This window comes from Zerene cesonia, unplaced genomic scaffold (genome assembly GCF_012273895.1).
Source record: "Zerene cesonia ecotype Mississippi unplaced genomic scaffold, Zerene_cesonia_1.1 Zces_u005, whole genome shotgun sequence".
NCBI lineage: Eukaryota > Metazoa > Arthropoda > Insecta > Lepidoptera > Pieridae > Zerene > Zerene cesonia.
In genome coordinates this window covers 1,674,917-1,689,101 of record NW_024045135.1, presented here as the reverse complement: position 1 = coordinate 1,689,101, position 14,185 = coordinate 1,674,917, and the positions used below count along the sequence as shown (strand labels likewise).

General features: G+C 41.1%; 1 protein-coding gene across 1 annotated transcript in view; it reads left to right on the top strand.

The window, feature by feature from the left end:
* Positions 1 to 14,185, top strand: part of LOC119838845 (Down syndrome cell adhesion molecule-like protein Dscam2) — a 112,903-nt gene that overhangs the window by 96,660 nt on the left and 2,058 nt on the right. Inside the window, exons 13-36 of the mRNA XM_038364985.1 lie at positions 771 to 943; positions 1,330 to 1,475; positions 1,801 to 1,936; positions 2,919 to 3,038; positions 3,557 to 3,733; positions 3,990 to 4,134; positions 4,311 to 4,459; positions 4,870 to 5,086; positions 5,500 to 5,645; positions 6,365 to 6,530; positions 6,848 to 6,996; positions 7,267 to 7,413; positions 7,615 to 7,767; positions 8,298 to 8,427; positions 8,616 to 8,791; positions 9,037 to 9,216; positions 9,435 to 9,620; positions 9,808 to 9,996; positions 10,283 to 10,428; positions 11,786 to 11,927; positions 12,360 to 12,522; positions 12,826 to 12,977; positions 13,242 to 13,382; positions 13,764 to 13,957. Coding sequence (XP_038220913.1) covers positions 771 to 943; positions 1,330 to 1,475; positions 1,801 to 1,936; positions 2,919 to 3,038; positions 3,557 to 3,733; positions 3,990 to 4,134; positions 4,311 to 4,459; positions 4,870 to 5,086; positions 5,500 to 5,645; positions 6,365 to 6,530; positions 6,848 to 6,996; positions 7,267 to 7,413; positions 7,615 to 7,767; positions 8,298 to 8,427; positions 8,616 to 8,791; positions 9,037 to 9,216; positions 9,435 to 9,620; positions 9,808 to 9,996; positions 10,283 to 10,428; positions 11,786 to 11,927; positions 12,360 to 12,522; positions 12,826 to 12,977; positions 13,242 to 13,382; positions 13,764 to 13,957 — 3,823 coding nt within the window. The remainder of the gene's footprint in view (positions 1 to 770; positions 944 to 1,329; positions 1,476 to 1,800; positions 1,937 to 2,918; positions 3,039 to 3,556; positions 3,734 to 3,989; positions 4,135 to 4,310; positions 4,460 to 4,869; positions 5,087 to 5,499; positions 5,646 to 6,364; positions 6,531 to 6,847; positions 6,997 to 7,266; positions 7,414 to 7,614; positions 7,768 to 8,297; positions 8,428 to 8,615; positions 8,792 to 9,036; positions 9,217 to 9,434; positions 9,621 to 9,807; positions 9,997 to 10,282; positions 10,429 to 11,785; positions 11,928 to 12,359; positions 12,523 to 12,825; positions 12,978 to 13,241; positions 13,383 to 13,763; positions 13,958 to 14,185) is intronic.

Below are 14,185 nucleotides of genomic sequence, written 5' to 3'. Positions count from 1 at the left end.
GATTCGAAATTCAAATGTAATATTTTTTTATAATTAAGTGTAACAGTATTTATGGCCAGACTAAGTATATATATTATTCCAGTTGTCCAGCTGTCTACGTACTAAATTTCATTGCAATCGGTTCGGTAGTTTTTGCGTGAAAGAGCAACAAACACACACACATCCTTACAAACTTTCGCATTTATAACATTAGTAGGAAGTAGGATATATAATATATACAGTAGGAAGTATCCTACTTAGTAAGAACTAGAATTATGTATGTACAAAATCTACTAATGATTCGGAACAAAAAATATCAAGCGCAATCTTATTAACAATATTTTAATTATTTCATAGAGAAGTGAATGAGCTTATTTTCATACACAAAATTCCTATATTATATCCATAATTGCGGTTTTACGGTTGCCCTTTAATCATTAAGATAATTCTACACCTACTATGTATTCAATTAAAAATTGTAGGAGTCATGGTGATATTTTTTATAATTGTTGCTGAAAAGGTATAAGTATAAAATACATAAATAAGTATAATCGTATTAATATTGTCGTATTAATTTGTTTTTCGCTATTTAATTTTAACTGAATCACTCTTTTTGGGGAAAAAATTGGGCCAAAAATATACATGTAATAAATTGCCTTTGATTTCGGTTGCCACTTCCAATGAAGCAAGTAAAGGTTAATCATTTAAGCACTACGTAAATTCGACATATTACTATAAATAAATAAGGAATAAATGTAATGACATGTGTGCGCTCTTTCGCACCCGCACAGTTCGGTGAAGTGGGAGCGGGAGGGCAAGCAGGTGGAGTGGGACGGCGGAGGCGGAGCGGGGGGCGCGCTGCGCGTGGCGCGCGTGGAGGCGGCGCACGCCGGCGCATACACGTGCACGGCGGCCGGCCCGCACGGCGAGATCGCGCGCCGCGAGCTGCAGCTCGTTGTTAGCAGTCAGTTTTGTTGTCTACTTGCTGCATTTGTGTTAGGTTTTGGTGCTGAGGCGTAGTGATAATTGTAGCAATTTGAAAAACTACATTAAGTGATATTTGAAACTAAAAATTATTTATCGCAATAATATTTTTTTATTTATTTCAATAGTAGATAAAGAATATTTACATAACAAAACAAAACTTAAAATTTACAGGGCATTTTAAGTGAAAATTGGATTTTGGTATATTTCCCATTTTGATATGATATATTTTGATCTAGATTTATGTAATAAAAATGTCAATCAAATCTAAACTTAAATTCAGAATCATCATGTCACTTGTTCAGTGCTTACATCTTACAAATCACACAGCCTTGAAATTGAAAATAAACTGGATTTAATTTCCAGATCCACCAGAAATAGAGCCGTTCTCGTTCTCAGCAAACCTTCAGGAAGGGAAGCGCGCTCAAGTGAGCTGCAGCGTCATCTCGGGGGACATGCCCGTGCACTTCATGTGGCTCAAGGACAACGGACCCATTCCATCGTCATTGCAGGTAAATAGCATTCTACAATAGACGTTGAATAACTATATTATATATTACTTAGTGTCAATGACATATTCTATATCAAGGACGTTGAGTTGTTGACGTAAGTCGACCTTTGAGTTGCAAACTAAAGAACACATTCAAATATTATTTTAGGACTTAGGAGCAGGATAAAATAGGGCATTTGAAATTAATACATAATATTATTGTTAATAACTAAGAGAGCGCACTACGATTAAAAATATCTATGTATTAGAATAATTTTCGAAGTAAAATCATACGATTCTTTCGACAACACATTTGGGCAAAGAGTTGAGCGTCTTTACTGATATAGGTGGAAGAGCGAGGAGCGGATTTTTTCAGCAATCTTGTATTCAAAGAAGTGTCCGCTCGGCACAGCGGCGCGTACACTTGTGTCGCGTCCAACAACGCGGCCAAAGTTAACTATACCGCTGAGCTGGTCGTCAAAGGTACTCTCCGGCAATGCTCCAGCACTGCACCAGCACTGGCACCTAGACCCATCCTCGCACGCCACCAACATAGTCACGCTTATGCACTGATGATACTAGACGTTGACGACACTTGATGGGCTGGTCCACCGGAAAATTTTGTGCTGCCGTTTTGTAAATTGGGAACAGATCCTCCTGGACCTTCGTATGTGAACATAGAATTTGAAGAACATTCGATATTGATGAGAAATGGCAGTGATTTAAATTTTTCTGGTGGACGAAACTGTACATTTTTCTAACATGTCGGGTCGTTACACATTTTTTCAACAACAAATGCAATAAAAGTGTTCACTTTACTTAGACTAAGTTGTTTTGTTTTTGTTTTGCACATCTTTGGATTACAGATTGCTAGAGGGAAATGGTAAATAACTTCGTTTATAAAATGGTAATTTGGATAAAAATAAAACCAATTATTACAATTATATAGTACCAACTTTTCATGGTATTTTAAGGTTTATAAGATATAAAATTGTTTTTGTGGCCTAAGGTATTATGATTGACTTCATGACATAGCATTTCTTTAAGTTTCTAAATTAACTAGGTTTATAAAAAAATAAAGGATTACAGCCATTTTCATCATCATAGAACGTTACAGATAGTCATCATGGCCAAACATTTGTTACCATACCAGATATTATTTATAAATAATATCTGGAATAATTGTAATGCATTCATATAATATAAACATTTCCTTTGTAACGTTTTATTCAGGGAAAGCTGCTAGGAGAGGTAAGATTAGGATGAAATTTGATCGCATAAATACTCTGTCAAATTGTCATAATACCATTTTTATAACACCTACTTTTTTCCATGGTAATGCCAAAACGTTTTAGTCACATAACCTAATAGGTTAGCAGTAACTAACTCTCGAATATGTTTAAAATTATCCTAAATACGAAATATTGCCCTATTTCAAAAACCTTCAATTTCTCGCACGCTGCAGTATCCCCAAAATGGGTGACGGAACCAAAAGATGAGGCAGTGTTAGCCGGCGAGCCCGTGGCCATGCACTGTGAGACCACCGGCTCGCCTAACCCTCAGGTTACTTGGTTGAAGCAGAGAGGTGAGGAGCTTTCATAGATGATAGAAAAGTAAACTAATATAAAACTAAAAGCCAAGTTGATTTGTACACGCTTGCAGATCAGGAATAAAAAGTTACAGTACAAATATGTACTTGAAGTAAATAACTTTATAATATACTAGCTGCGCCCCGCGGTTTCACCCGCGTAAGTCCGCATCCCGTAGGAATATTGGGATGAAAAGTTGCCTATATGTTATTCGAGTTGTACCGTATTACGTTACGTTATTACATACGTACTAAATTTCATTGCAATCGGTTCACAGCAACAAATACACACATATTCTTACAAACTTTCGCTTTTATAATATTAGTAGGAAGGATGTATGACTATGCAAATATCGAAGGCACAAAAAATGAATGCAATAATGAACTACTTACTCAACTCCACTGTGCTGACCTAATAAATTATTGAATGCTAAATTGTGTAATACTTTTTTAACTATTTAAAAATACTTACTTGGTTCTTATTTATTATAAGCATTTTGTTAAAATGTTTTCAGCTGGATCATCGTCCGACTATGTTCCTTTAGTGAACCTGGGAGGTCGCTTTCAATTCCTCACGAACGGCACTCTGTGGATCGAGTCAGCTCTGCCATACGATGAGGGCTACTACATGTGCAGGGCTGAAAATGGTGTTGGAACCCCGTTGTCTAAGAATATATTCCTCTCTGTTAATGGTGAGTTGTTGATGTTTCAACTTCATAGTTTTTCAATAATACATATTTTACCAATTTATAATACTTGGTAACTGTATTTGATATTATTATATGTCTTTTGGTTTATTTACGAATTTGTTTGCGAATGATCTATATTAATAATAAGAGACTTAACCTAAAGTCCGTGCCTACAAAATGTGCTGCATTTATAACACAAATTTGGACATTAATTATGTAAGTAAGGGTATATAAAAGCGGGTGCGCGTAATGTGCACAGAGCCGGCTCGCTTCGAGGTGACGTCACATAACGTGTCGGCGCGGCGCGACGCGGCCGCCACGCTCGCGTGCGAGGCGCGCGGGGACGCGCCGCTGCGCCTCGCCTGGTCCAGGGCGGTGCGACCGCTCGATCTCTCCACTTACAGGTTGGTGGGTTAGGGCGGGCTTGCTTCGATGTTTCGAAAGGAAACGTAGCCGTCAAGTCAACATTAGATGGTCAATACAGTTCGTAAAAAAAATATTATAAAATAATCATTTCATACTTCTAGTTTTATTAATTTGTCAATTTAAATAAATAACTTTGAAATCCATAATTTTACAGAATTAGTATATCAGAAGCGAAGACGGACAGTGGCCTGCGCTCGCAGCTGTACATCAGTCGCACGGAGCGAAGTGACTCGGGCGTGTACAAGTGTCAGGCCGTCAACGCGTACGGTCACAGTGACCATTATATATATTTATCCGTCCAAGGTAGCTTTTCCAATGATTATTATCTAGTATGTAATATATACATTCACAAGTAAATGCAAATTAATTGGAATTAGTAACGTTCTGTGTTTCAGTATAACTTGTCTACTCTACAAGGTTAAAAAACTTGCACATTTAATTATGGAACTACACGACATCGCTAAACTTTTTCTTAACAAATTATTTCAAAGTGATTGAGACGAAATCTTATCGAAAAGAAATTGAATGTGATAGTGGTGTTCTGTTCTGATTGGTTAATTTTGGTAATGGCCTGTTAATTTATTTGTTTTAGTTTATTAATTTTTCTCTTGTTAAGTATAAAATACATTCAGTTTATTTAAGTGCCAGTCAATGAATACAGTCATTATGACACATGAACACACTGAGAGTGTAATGAAGTGTGTGACGCGCAGAGAAGCCGGAGCGGCCGCAGTCGCTGTCGGTGACGGAGATCCAGTCGCGCGCGGTGCGGCTCGCGTGGAGCCAGGGCTTCGACGGCAACTCGCCGCTGGCCGCGTTCGGCGTGCAGCGCGCCGCGCTCTCCGCCGCCGGCGCGCCGCGCGCCGACCACTGGGACGCGGCCGACACGCTCAACGTATCCGTGCATGGCCCCGCTCACCCGCACCTCGTGTGAGTTACCCTTCGTTCGCCCTATACACTACAGTCTACTTACATAGTAGTCTACAAGCATTTTATGTCTTATTTTCATATTATAATAATTCATGACTAAAATTACCTTTTTATTTCATACAAAAACTTCTTCGGTAATTTTTGCATCTTGCGCGACTTATTGTTAGTTCATGATTTCATTTTGAAATTTGGCCTTCTTGCAAAAACCCAATAATATGACCTTAGGGGATGCTTTTATTTTGATAAATATTATTATATTTAATTTTTTTTCTATATATCAAATTAAAGATATGCTTAATGCAATACAGAATTCAGTTTTTTTTTTAATAAGTTAACAGCATTATGTAATAATTTCACTTAAAAAAACCCGGAATTTATTTTAATTCTTAACGACTTTATATGTAAATTTGTAGGCTCACGAAAAAGGGAGACATACACTACGAAGCTCTACTCAGCGGTCTGAAGCCGCACACGGCTTACATGATCAGGATCGCCGCTATTAACCAGATCGACCGAAGCGCTTACACCGAGCCCGTTGTGGTAAAAACGCAAGAAGAAGGTAAGATAAATATTTCCTTGTGAGGACGCTTAGTCGGGCTCTTTTTTAAATATACACATGCATTTTTTCCCATAATAAAAATAATTCAAAGTACACATATTAAGAAAATCGAAACTTACTAAAAGTGTATTGTGTATTGAGGGAAGAAATATCAATCAAATCGGTCTATAAGTACGTAGTATTTTTTTTATTTATTGATATTTATTACATAACTTATAAAAATTTATGAATGATGCAAACATAAACTTATTGAAGTTTCTCCGTGCACCATAAGCCAATGACCGCTACATATGTTTCTTTTAGTTATTTTAACTTTCAATGGGGGTAGATATTATTATATAGATTAGATATTAGTGACGAGCGACATCGGTGACATTGCTGGCCGTGAATGTAATAGCAGCGTATCGGAATGATATACAGCATGTTCTTTTTAGAAAATAATCCATAACGTATTATAACGTTAACGAGCATAGGTATTTATAGATGTATCGAATGTAAAAATGTGCAAGTTGTGATATAACTGGGCAAATGTATAAAACAAAAGAATGAACGAGGGCTGTAAATAGTGTTATTGTTTAAATGTATTGACTACAAGGTCTGTAAGCATGTGATGTATATGGTATACTGGTATAGTGTACCGGGCGTGGTGGGAGATAGTGAGGTGCATAGTGTATAGTGTAGAAGTAACAAGTAATATGCAAGCGTGTTGCGCGGCGCAGCGCCGTCGGAGGCGCCGGGCGCGGTGCAGGTGAGCGCGGCGGGGCCGGGCGAGCTGCACGTGGCGTGGCGCGCGCCGCCGCGCGACGCGTGGCACGGCGACCTGCTCGGCTACTCCGTCGCGTGCACCGAGCTCGCGGCGGACGGCATGCATGCTAATGCCACCAGGTGACGACATGGCTCCGTTGTGGCTACGGTTGCATTACTCGTTTAGCGCCTAGTACACTTCACAACAATTATTAACATCATCTGTCGTTCTACACAAATACAGATTTAACAACGGGGTACAAATTATGTTACAGAAAAACCACCACTTGCATATAATAATAATCATTGGAAACCCTTTTTTTTATCCGATATTCCGTTCTTGAGGTTTAAGTGATGTAACTAAATTGGCTTTTTTTATACATTAACTGTTATATTTTAATGTTTTCATCATAGCTTTTATCATTTCAATGAATCGTACGCTTAATCAATATTTCCAGGACCCTAACGGTAAACGGGTGGTCCGCGACGGAGCTGAGCCTGTCATCGCTGAAAAAGTTTACGCGCTACGAGGTGCGCGTGCGCGCCTTCAACGGCGTCGCCGCCGGGCCCGCCTCCGCGCCCGTCACCGCTACCACGCTTGAAGGAGGTATGGGAATAATAATATTAAATAGCAATAAGTTCAATAACTGAAAAGAAGAACATTCTGTTTTGCTAGACACAGTGTAATGTTTCTTATTCTCTTCTTATTTTTTAAATTTAATTATCTTGTTAATAAACGACTTGTGGCAACCATAATAAATTGCCTAATTTCTCTAATTACTGATGTAAAAAAACCATGCGGACATTTTAATCCGCACTGGAGGGTTGCAAGCGCCTGTGTCGAGTTAGCAAGAAGTAAGGCATTCGGTTCGCGCAGTGCCCGAGGCGGCGCCGACGCGCGTGGCGTGCGCGGCGCTGTCGTCGTCGAGCGCCAAGGTGTCGTGGGGCGCGCCGCCGCCCGCGCTGCGCGCCGGCCTCGTGCAGGGCTACAAGGTCATCTACGCGCCGCTCACCGCCAACCACGGTCAGTGCCATCACGTGCTCCAGTACTTACAACAAACAAAGAATAGACTACTTTATAAAGAGGTTTTGCGATTGCACTTAATTTGTCTGAAGTCGATCTACATCCCTTATTGTTATTATCTTTTATACATCCGACCGTTGTAATAGAAAAAGCATTTCCTCTGTATCTAATTTATGCAATGATTATAACAAAACACTCCAGCGGACGTGGCGGAGATCAAGCGCGTGACGACGACCGACACGTATCTGCACGCACTGCACAAGTACACCAACTACTCGGTGCAGGTGCTCGCCTTCACCAGCGCGGGCGACGGCAAGCGGAGCGCGCCCGTCTACTGCATGACCGAGGAAGATAGTGAGTGCTCAGCGTTTTTGGTATAGATGGTAGTAGGAGAAACCTGTCCTTTGAGAAATTGTATTATTTTGTATCATAGTACATCAAAAAAGCTAGATTTTTAAACTGAAAGACAAATTAGCTACATACTCGTAGAGTTATGTGAAACAAAATTCAAAATCTTGAAATAGAGTGTAAAATTCATAAGGACTGCATAAGTCCTACTATGCTGTTAATCCTATTATATCCTTCCTGTTATTATATTATAAATGCAAAAGGTTGTAAGGATGTGTGTACGTTTGTTGCTCTTTCACGCAAAAACTACTGAACCGATTGCAATGAAATTTGCTGGACAACTGGAATAAAATATAGGCAACTTTTTATCCCCATATACCTACGGGATACGGACTTACGCGGGTGAATCCACGGGGCGCAGCTAGTACCTAATACAATTACTTCATGAACAAAACATGAACGAAGGTGGCGGAAAATGTTTTTCAGCTATCACATTTTATTAGTATTATAAATAAATCACAACAATTCTATAACAGTTCCATCGGCACCAGAGAAAATAAAAGCTCTCGCGTACTCGAGTGACTCGGTTCTGGTGAGCTGGCTGCCTCCTCTCCATCCAAACGGCATCATCTCGCACTACACCGTCTACTATCGAGAAGCTGGCAGGTAATTACAATTATTGGCTGTGAAAATATCTACTTCTGAGACATTAAATTAACAAGTCATTTTATCATTTCTTCATTTTATCTGTTCTGATAAATGTTATCATCTACCTTAAAACTATGTGACCATGGATTTCATATGTTATTTAATTTGATTCATCATTTTTTTTTACTTTTATTGCGCATTTTCAGGCTGGGAAAGCACTCGAGTTTCACAGTGGCAGCAGAGAAGAACCCTGAGCTAGAGCTGCTGTTCCAGGTGCGCAACCTGATGGAGAACCAGCTGTACGAGTTCTGGGTGTCCGCTACCACCGGCTCGGGCGAGGGCGAGTCCACACTCGTCGTGGGACAGGGTCCCAGTGCTAGAAGTAAGATAGTTTCTACCTTTTAGCCACGATGTTATTTTCATTTGCACGATTTATTATTAAAAAACAAATAATCGAAATTTAACCTTTTACCTGTGTCTATATATCGCAATACTTTTGATAAAATTGAAAAATGCAGTGTAATTTTTTGCAGAATTGCCAATAAACAAAACACTAAAAATATTAAAAGCACGAAAAAGTCTTACGTGCGTGTTTATAATTTATTTATAACTCTGAAACAATAACAGTACCGGCGCGCATCGCGTCGTTCGGCGGCGTGCGCACCGTGCGCGCGGGCGAGGGCGCGCTGCTGGCGTGCTCGTGCGTGGGCGCGCCCGCGCCGCGCTCGCGCTGGGCGCACCGCCTCGACCCCGTCACGCACCACCACTTCTACCAGGTCACGCGCAAGGGCCACCTGCACATACGCGGTAACTTGTGCTTCACTTCACTTTTGTGTCCTTGTAATAACGTCACTAGTGAATTATTGATGACAAATAAAGCTTTCTAAATGGAGAATTTGTTTCTTTCTTCAAATATGATAATCAATAACTCGTTGAACTTGTTTCTTTCTTTAAATATGATAATTAATAACTCGTTGAATTGTTGAATTGTTTACGGCATTTACATCACGGGGTCACAATTGCAGAGGTGAACGAGCAATCGTCGGGCAACTTCACGTGCACGGCGCACAACAGCATCGGCGAGGACTCGATAGTGTACGTGGTGTGGGCGCTGGGCCCGCCCGGCGCGCCCGCGCTGTCGCTGCAGTACACCACCGCGAGCAGCGCGCGCCTGCTGTGGCGCCTGCCGCCCGCCGACTCGCCCGTGCTCGGTGACTAACCGCTCCCACAACTTCTCTATCGCCTGCTCTTAAACATAATATCATACTCCTTATACTATTTTTAACCGACAAAAGTAGATACTCTGTAATCTTTTTGACATTTAATTTTTAATTTTTAGTTTTATAGAATTGATATGCTTTATAAAATATGTCAAATTTTTGTTAAAATTATTTGCAGGTTACGTCCTTCATTACAAACAAGCTTCGGAGCAGGAATGGCACAGCGTGGAGCTGTCTCCGGAGTTGACCTCGTACACGATGGACATGTTGAAATGCGGCACCACGTACAACGCAAAGATTCAAGCGCAAAACAAAATCTCTTTGGGTCCTCCGAGTGAGATTCTCACTGCTACAACTAGAGGAGGACGTAAGTTTGAGTTGTTATTATTTAATTGCAATAATTAAACAATTTTATAAGTGCTCTTATCCGACATTTTTATATGAGCATATTAAAACCACTAAGTGATCGCGATCGCAATCAGGACTGTTACCACTATGACGACCGCGACCAAGTAGAATATGACCATGACGATGACCGTGACCCTGACCGTAACTGAAACCATGACTGTAGCTATGACCATGACCACGACTATTGCTATTACCACCACTACGAGTATAACCATGATGATGATGGTGTGTGATATGTGGCCCAGGCCCGAAGCCGCCGAAGCCGGAGGAGCACGTGCACATGAACGCGACGGCGATCAAGGTGAACCTGTACGCGTGGCGCGACGCCGGCTGCCCCATCCTCGGCTTCCGCCTCGCCTACCGCCGCGCGGGCGACGAGCACTGGATCAAGGTCCCTGTTAACAAAACTTCAATTCCATATAAATAACAATAATAACATTTTGACAAGCATGGATTTCGCTTACGATCACGTGAGCCACTATTCCCTTATGCCCAACCTACTATATAAATATTTTTTGTCAAAGGCGATTGTACATAGATTTATTTCAACAACAATTTTTTTTACAAAAATGATTTTAAATGAGTCTGACAGAGTTTCGTAGTACAAACTTGTGACAATGAACGTTCCGATTCAGACCGGAATTACGGGAAGGTTTTGGTATATATTTTTTAATTATGATTTGAATAATTGTCAGCTGGAGTTTTCACTCTTATTGGCCGAACTATAAGCAAAATGCCTTACGCGTCTGTCAATCCCATCCATTGAGGATTCTAGTCTGCTAGTGTTTTAGCTATTTGCCTGGGCTTGCTGCTCAGTAAAAGCTTGAGAAAAATCGCCAATAAAATATCTAAAGAGGTGCGTTAACAAATTTTTTAAAATTGAATAGCTGGAGCCCGCGCCTTCAATCGCGTGGTACTCGAAAATGGTAGCCTTTATGCTTATGCAGACAAGAATCTATCAATGAACCAAATATGATACAAGCTGATTGGCTGATTTGCGTGAAAGTGTGACAAACATCAATATTATATTCTTACCACGGATTAATTTTAAACTGATTGAAGAATCTCAATCGAAATTACACTTTTTTTAATATTATCAGCACGAGTCCATTCTTATTGTTCAGGCAAATCCTGCTAATCCTACCTCCTACCAATATTATAAATGCGAAAGTTTGTAAGGATGTGTGTGTGTTCGTTGCTTTTTCACGCAAAGATACTGAACCGATTGCAATGAAATTTGGTACGTAGACAGCTGGACAACTGGAATAACATATAAGCAACTTTTTATCCCCATATTCCTACGGGATACTGACTTAGGCGGGTGAAACCGCAAGGCGTAGCTAGTATTATATATATTTAACAACAACCTAAAAAATAAATAAATAAATTTAAATAATTTTTTTTTTTATTTATTTGCCCGAACAATAAGAATTAAAGTACATCACATGTCGTTCACTGAGGATTAATTGTGCATATCTTCTTCTTATATATAAAATTCTCGTGTCACAATGTTAGTCTCTATACTCCTCCAAAACGGCTTGACCGATTCCTCTGAAATTTGGTAAGCATATTGGGTAGGTCTGAGAATCGGCTAACATCTATTTTTCATACCACTAAACGATAAGAGTAAGGCAGAACAGCGTTTGCCGGGTGCAGCTAGTCTGTCTATATATTTCTTATTCAAATATAATATAATGCGTTATCCTTTGCCCTCCTTAAAAATGAGAATAATGGTGTGTGCACGGCAGGTGGACGAGACGCTGACAGGCGCGAACTACGTGGTGGGCGAGCTGGCGCCGGCCACGTGGTACGAGCTCATGGTGGAGGCGTGGAGCGACGCCGGCGCCGAGCGCGTCACGCTGCTCGCCGACACGCACACGCTCGCCGGCGGTATGTCACGCGGTTATGTGCTTTATGTTCTATGCAATTCAAATGAATCACGCTTTTATTAGCTTCACCTGTATGTTTATAGGTTTGTACAACGAATAACATTTGATTTTGACTCATTTTGGACTGATTTATTTTAAACTTTATACACGTACGAAGGATCTTTGACAATGCAATTTAACATTTTGTTCTCGTAATAATATACTAAGATCACCCAAATAATATTTTCTTACCTATACCATACATATACTATATACTATATCACTTTAATTTTTCATGCGTATACACTCTATACACATGAAAAATAAAGTGATATGATTTAGTTGCCTCAAGCGTGTTTTAATTTTCAAACTATATTTCCTCAGTTGTTCATTTATTTGGCTTAATGAATTCAATAATGACTTGTACATAACATGGTGTATGGTGTGGTGGCAGGGCGCATCCCGTCGCTGCGGCGCGCGGAGCCGGGCAGCGCGGCGGGCGGCGGGCGCGCGGGCGCGGGCGGGGCGCGCGCCGTGCTCGTCTCGTGCGCCGCCGCCGCCGCGCTACTCGCCGCCGCGCTCGCCGCGCTACTCTGCCTGCTGCACGCCAAACGCAAGTGAGTAAGCGGACACACCCCACACTCCCACACGCCCCCACACACCCCCGAAATAGTAAAGAACTATCTTTATCTCGATACCCAAAATCACAATAAAAGATCGCTCCGTTGCGACGTCAATCAAAGACACTGTGAACTTACTAATTTTACAAATGCTTAAGTTTGTAGTTTAAGCTTATAATAATTGTGAGGACCTATATAATGAACAAGTCAAAACACAGGATATTCAATTATAATTTTGCTCTGAATTACCAGCAGTACGTTATGTATATATAATTAGTTTACTACGATTTTCATTCACAGATTTTTCTGTTTCTCAAATGACCATTACCTAAGGGATAACAGGAAACTAAGCGAGAGCAACGAGGCTGAAAGGGAGAAGCTCAGAGAGGGACAGAAGTTATATTCATCATCTTCCATCAACGGCAATGAGAAGTCTAATGATGACTCATCAGGTATTTCATTATATTCACATTTCTTAATTATGCAGCTAATACGTTTAGAAGGAACTCCATACTTTTGTCCTGTAAATAAACATTATATTCATCTTTTTTTAACCCAAGCTAGCTGGTCTATAAACATCAACTTAAGTCAATATTATAAGTTATAGTCGGATTTATAAATCACCAAAACTCCACTTCTTTACTATTGCTAAAGATAAAAGCTAAATAAATGAAGTTTCAATGGTGAACGTTAGTCGATGAAGTGTGATGTTTCAGCGGAGCTGTACGAGATCAGCCCGTACGCGACGTTCGGCGGCGCGGCGGCGCACTCGCTGCAGTTCCGCACGCTCGCGCGCCGCGACGACGACGCGCCCGCGCCGCACCGCCGCCGCCGCGCCTGTGACCACTACCGATACGGTGAGCGAGCGAACTCCACGCTAACTACGTATTACACGACACACTGTATATTACAACATGCACACATAATGTTGCCCACCGCACGCAATACGCTATACATATATAGAGCTAATGTGCACTACAAACTCACTCACTGTGGTGTGGACGTTTATGCCTAATTTGTACATTGCATAATTATGAATGAGTACCAAAAAGACTATTATATTGTGTGAATTTACGCAAAAGGTTTTAAAACTCGACAAATAAACACTTTAAACGTTACAGCTAAAAGCGCTGAAGGAAACGGCAAATCAATCTACTATTTGATACTGCCACTACACTCCACATCCAATCTAGTCACAGTAACCCCAGATCCTCTAACACCGGCGCCCTCGTCCGCAGACGAGTCTAGCCTGTCGAAGTGCTCGACAGTGGAGGCGCGGCACAGGCTGCGCGCGCCGGCCGCGCCCGCGCCCCTCGCCCCTGCGCCGCCCGCGCCCGCGCCCCCCGCGCCCGCCGCGCCGCACGCCTGGCGCGAGCGCTCCGACTCGGACGACTACAGCGACAGCGCCGCCAACACCACCACTAAGGGTGAGTTGACTGCGCATACGCATACATACATATTAGGGGGGGACATCATTAATATTAAGCCATTTGAAATTAACCTCCATTATTATTATTATGCACCGTATATTTAAGAGCTCAGAATTTTTCAGCATTTCTTATATGAATACTTAAAAGTAGTTCCTATGATAACAACAGAGTTACTTTATTAATATTTTAAAGCACAAACTTTGAATGGCTTGATGACGTATTTATGATGA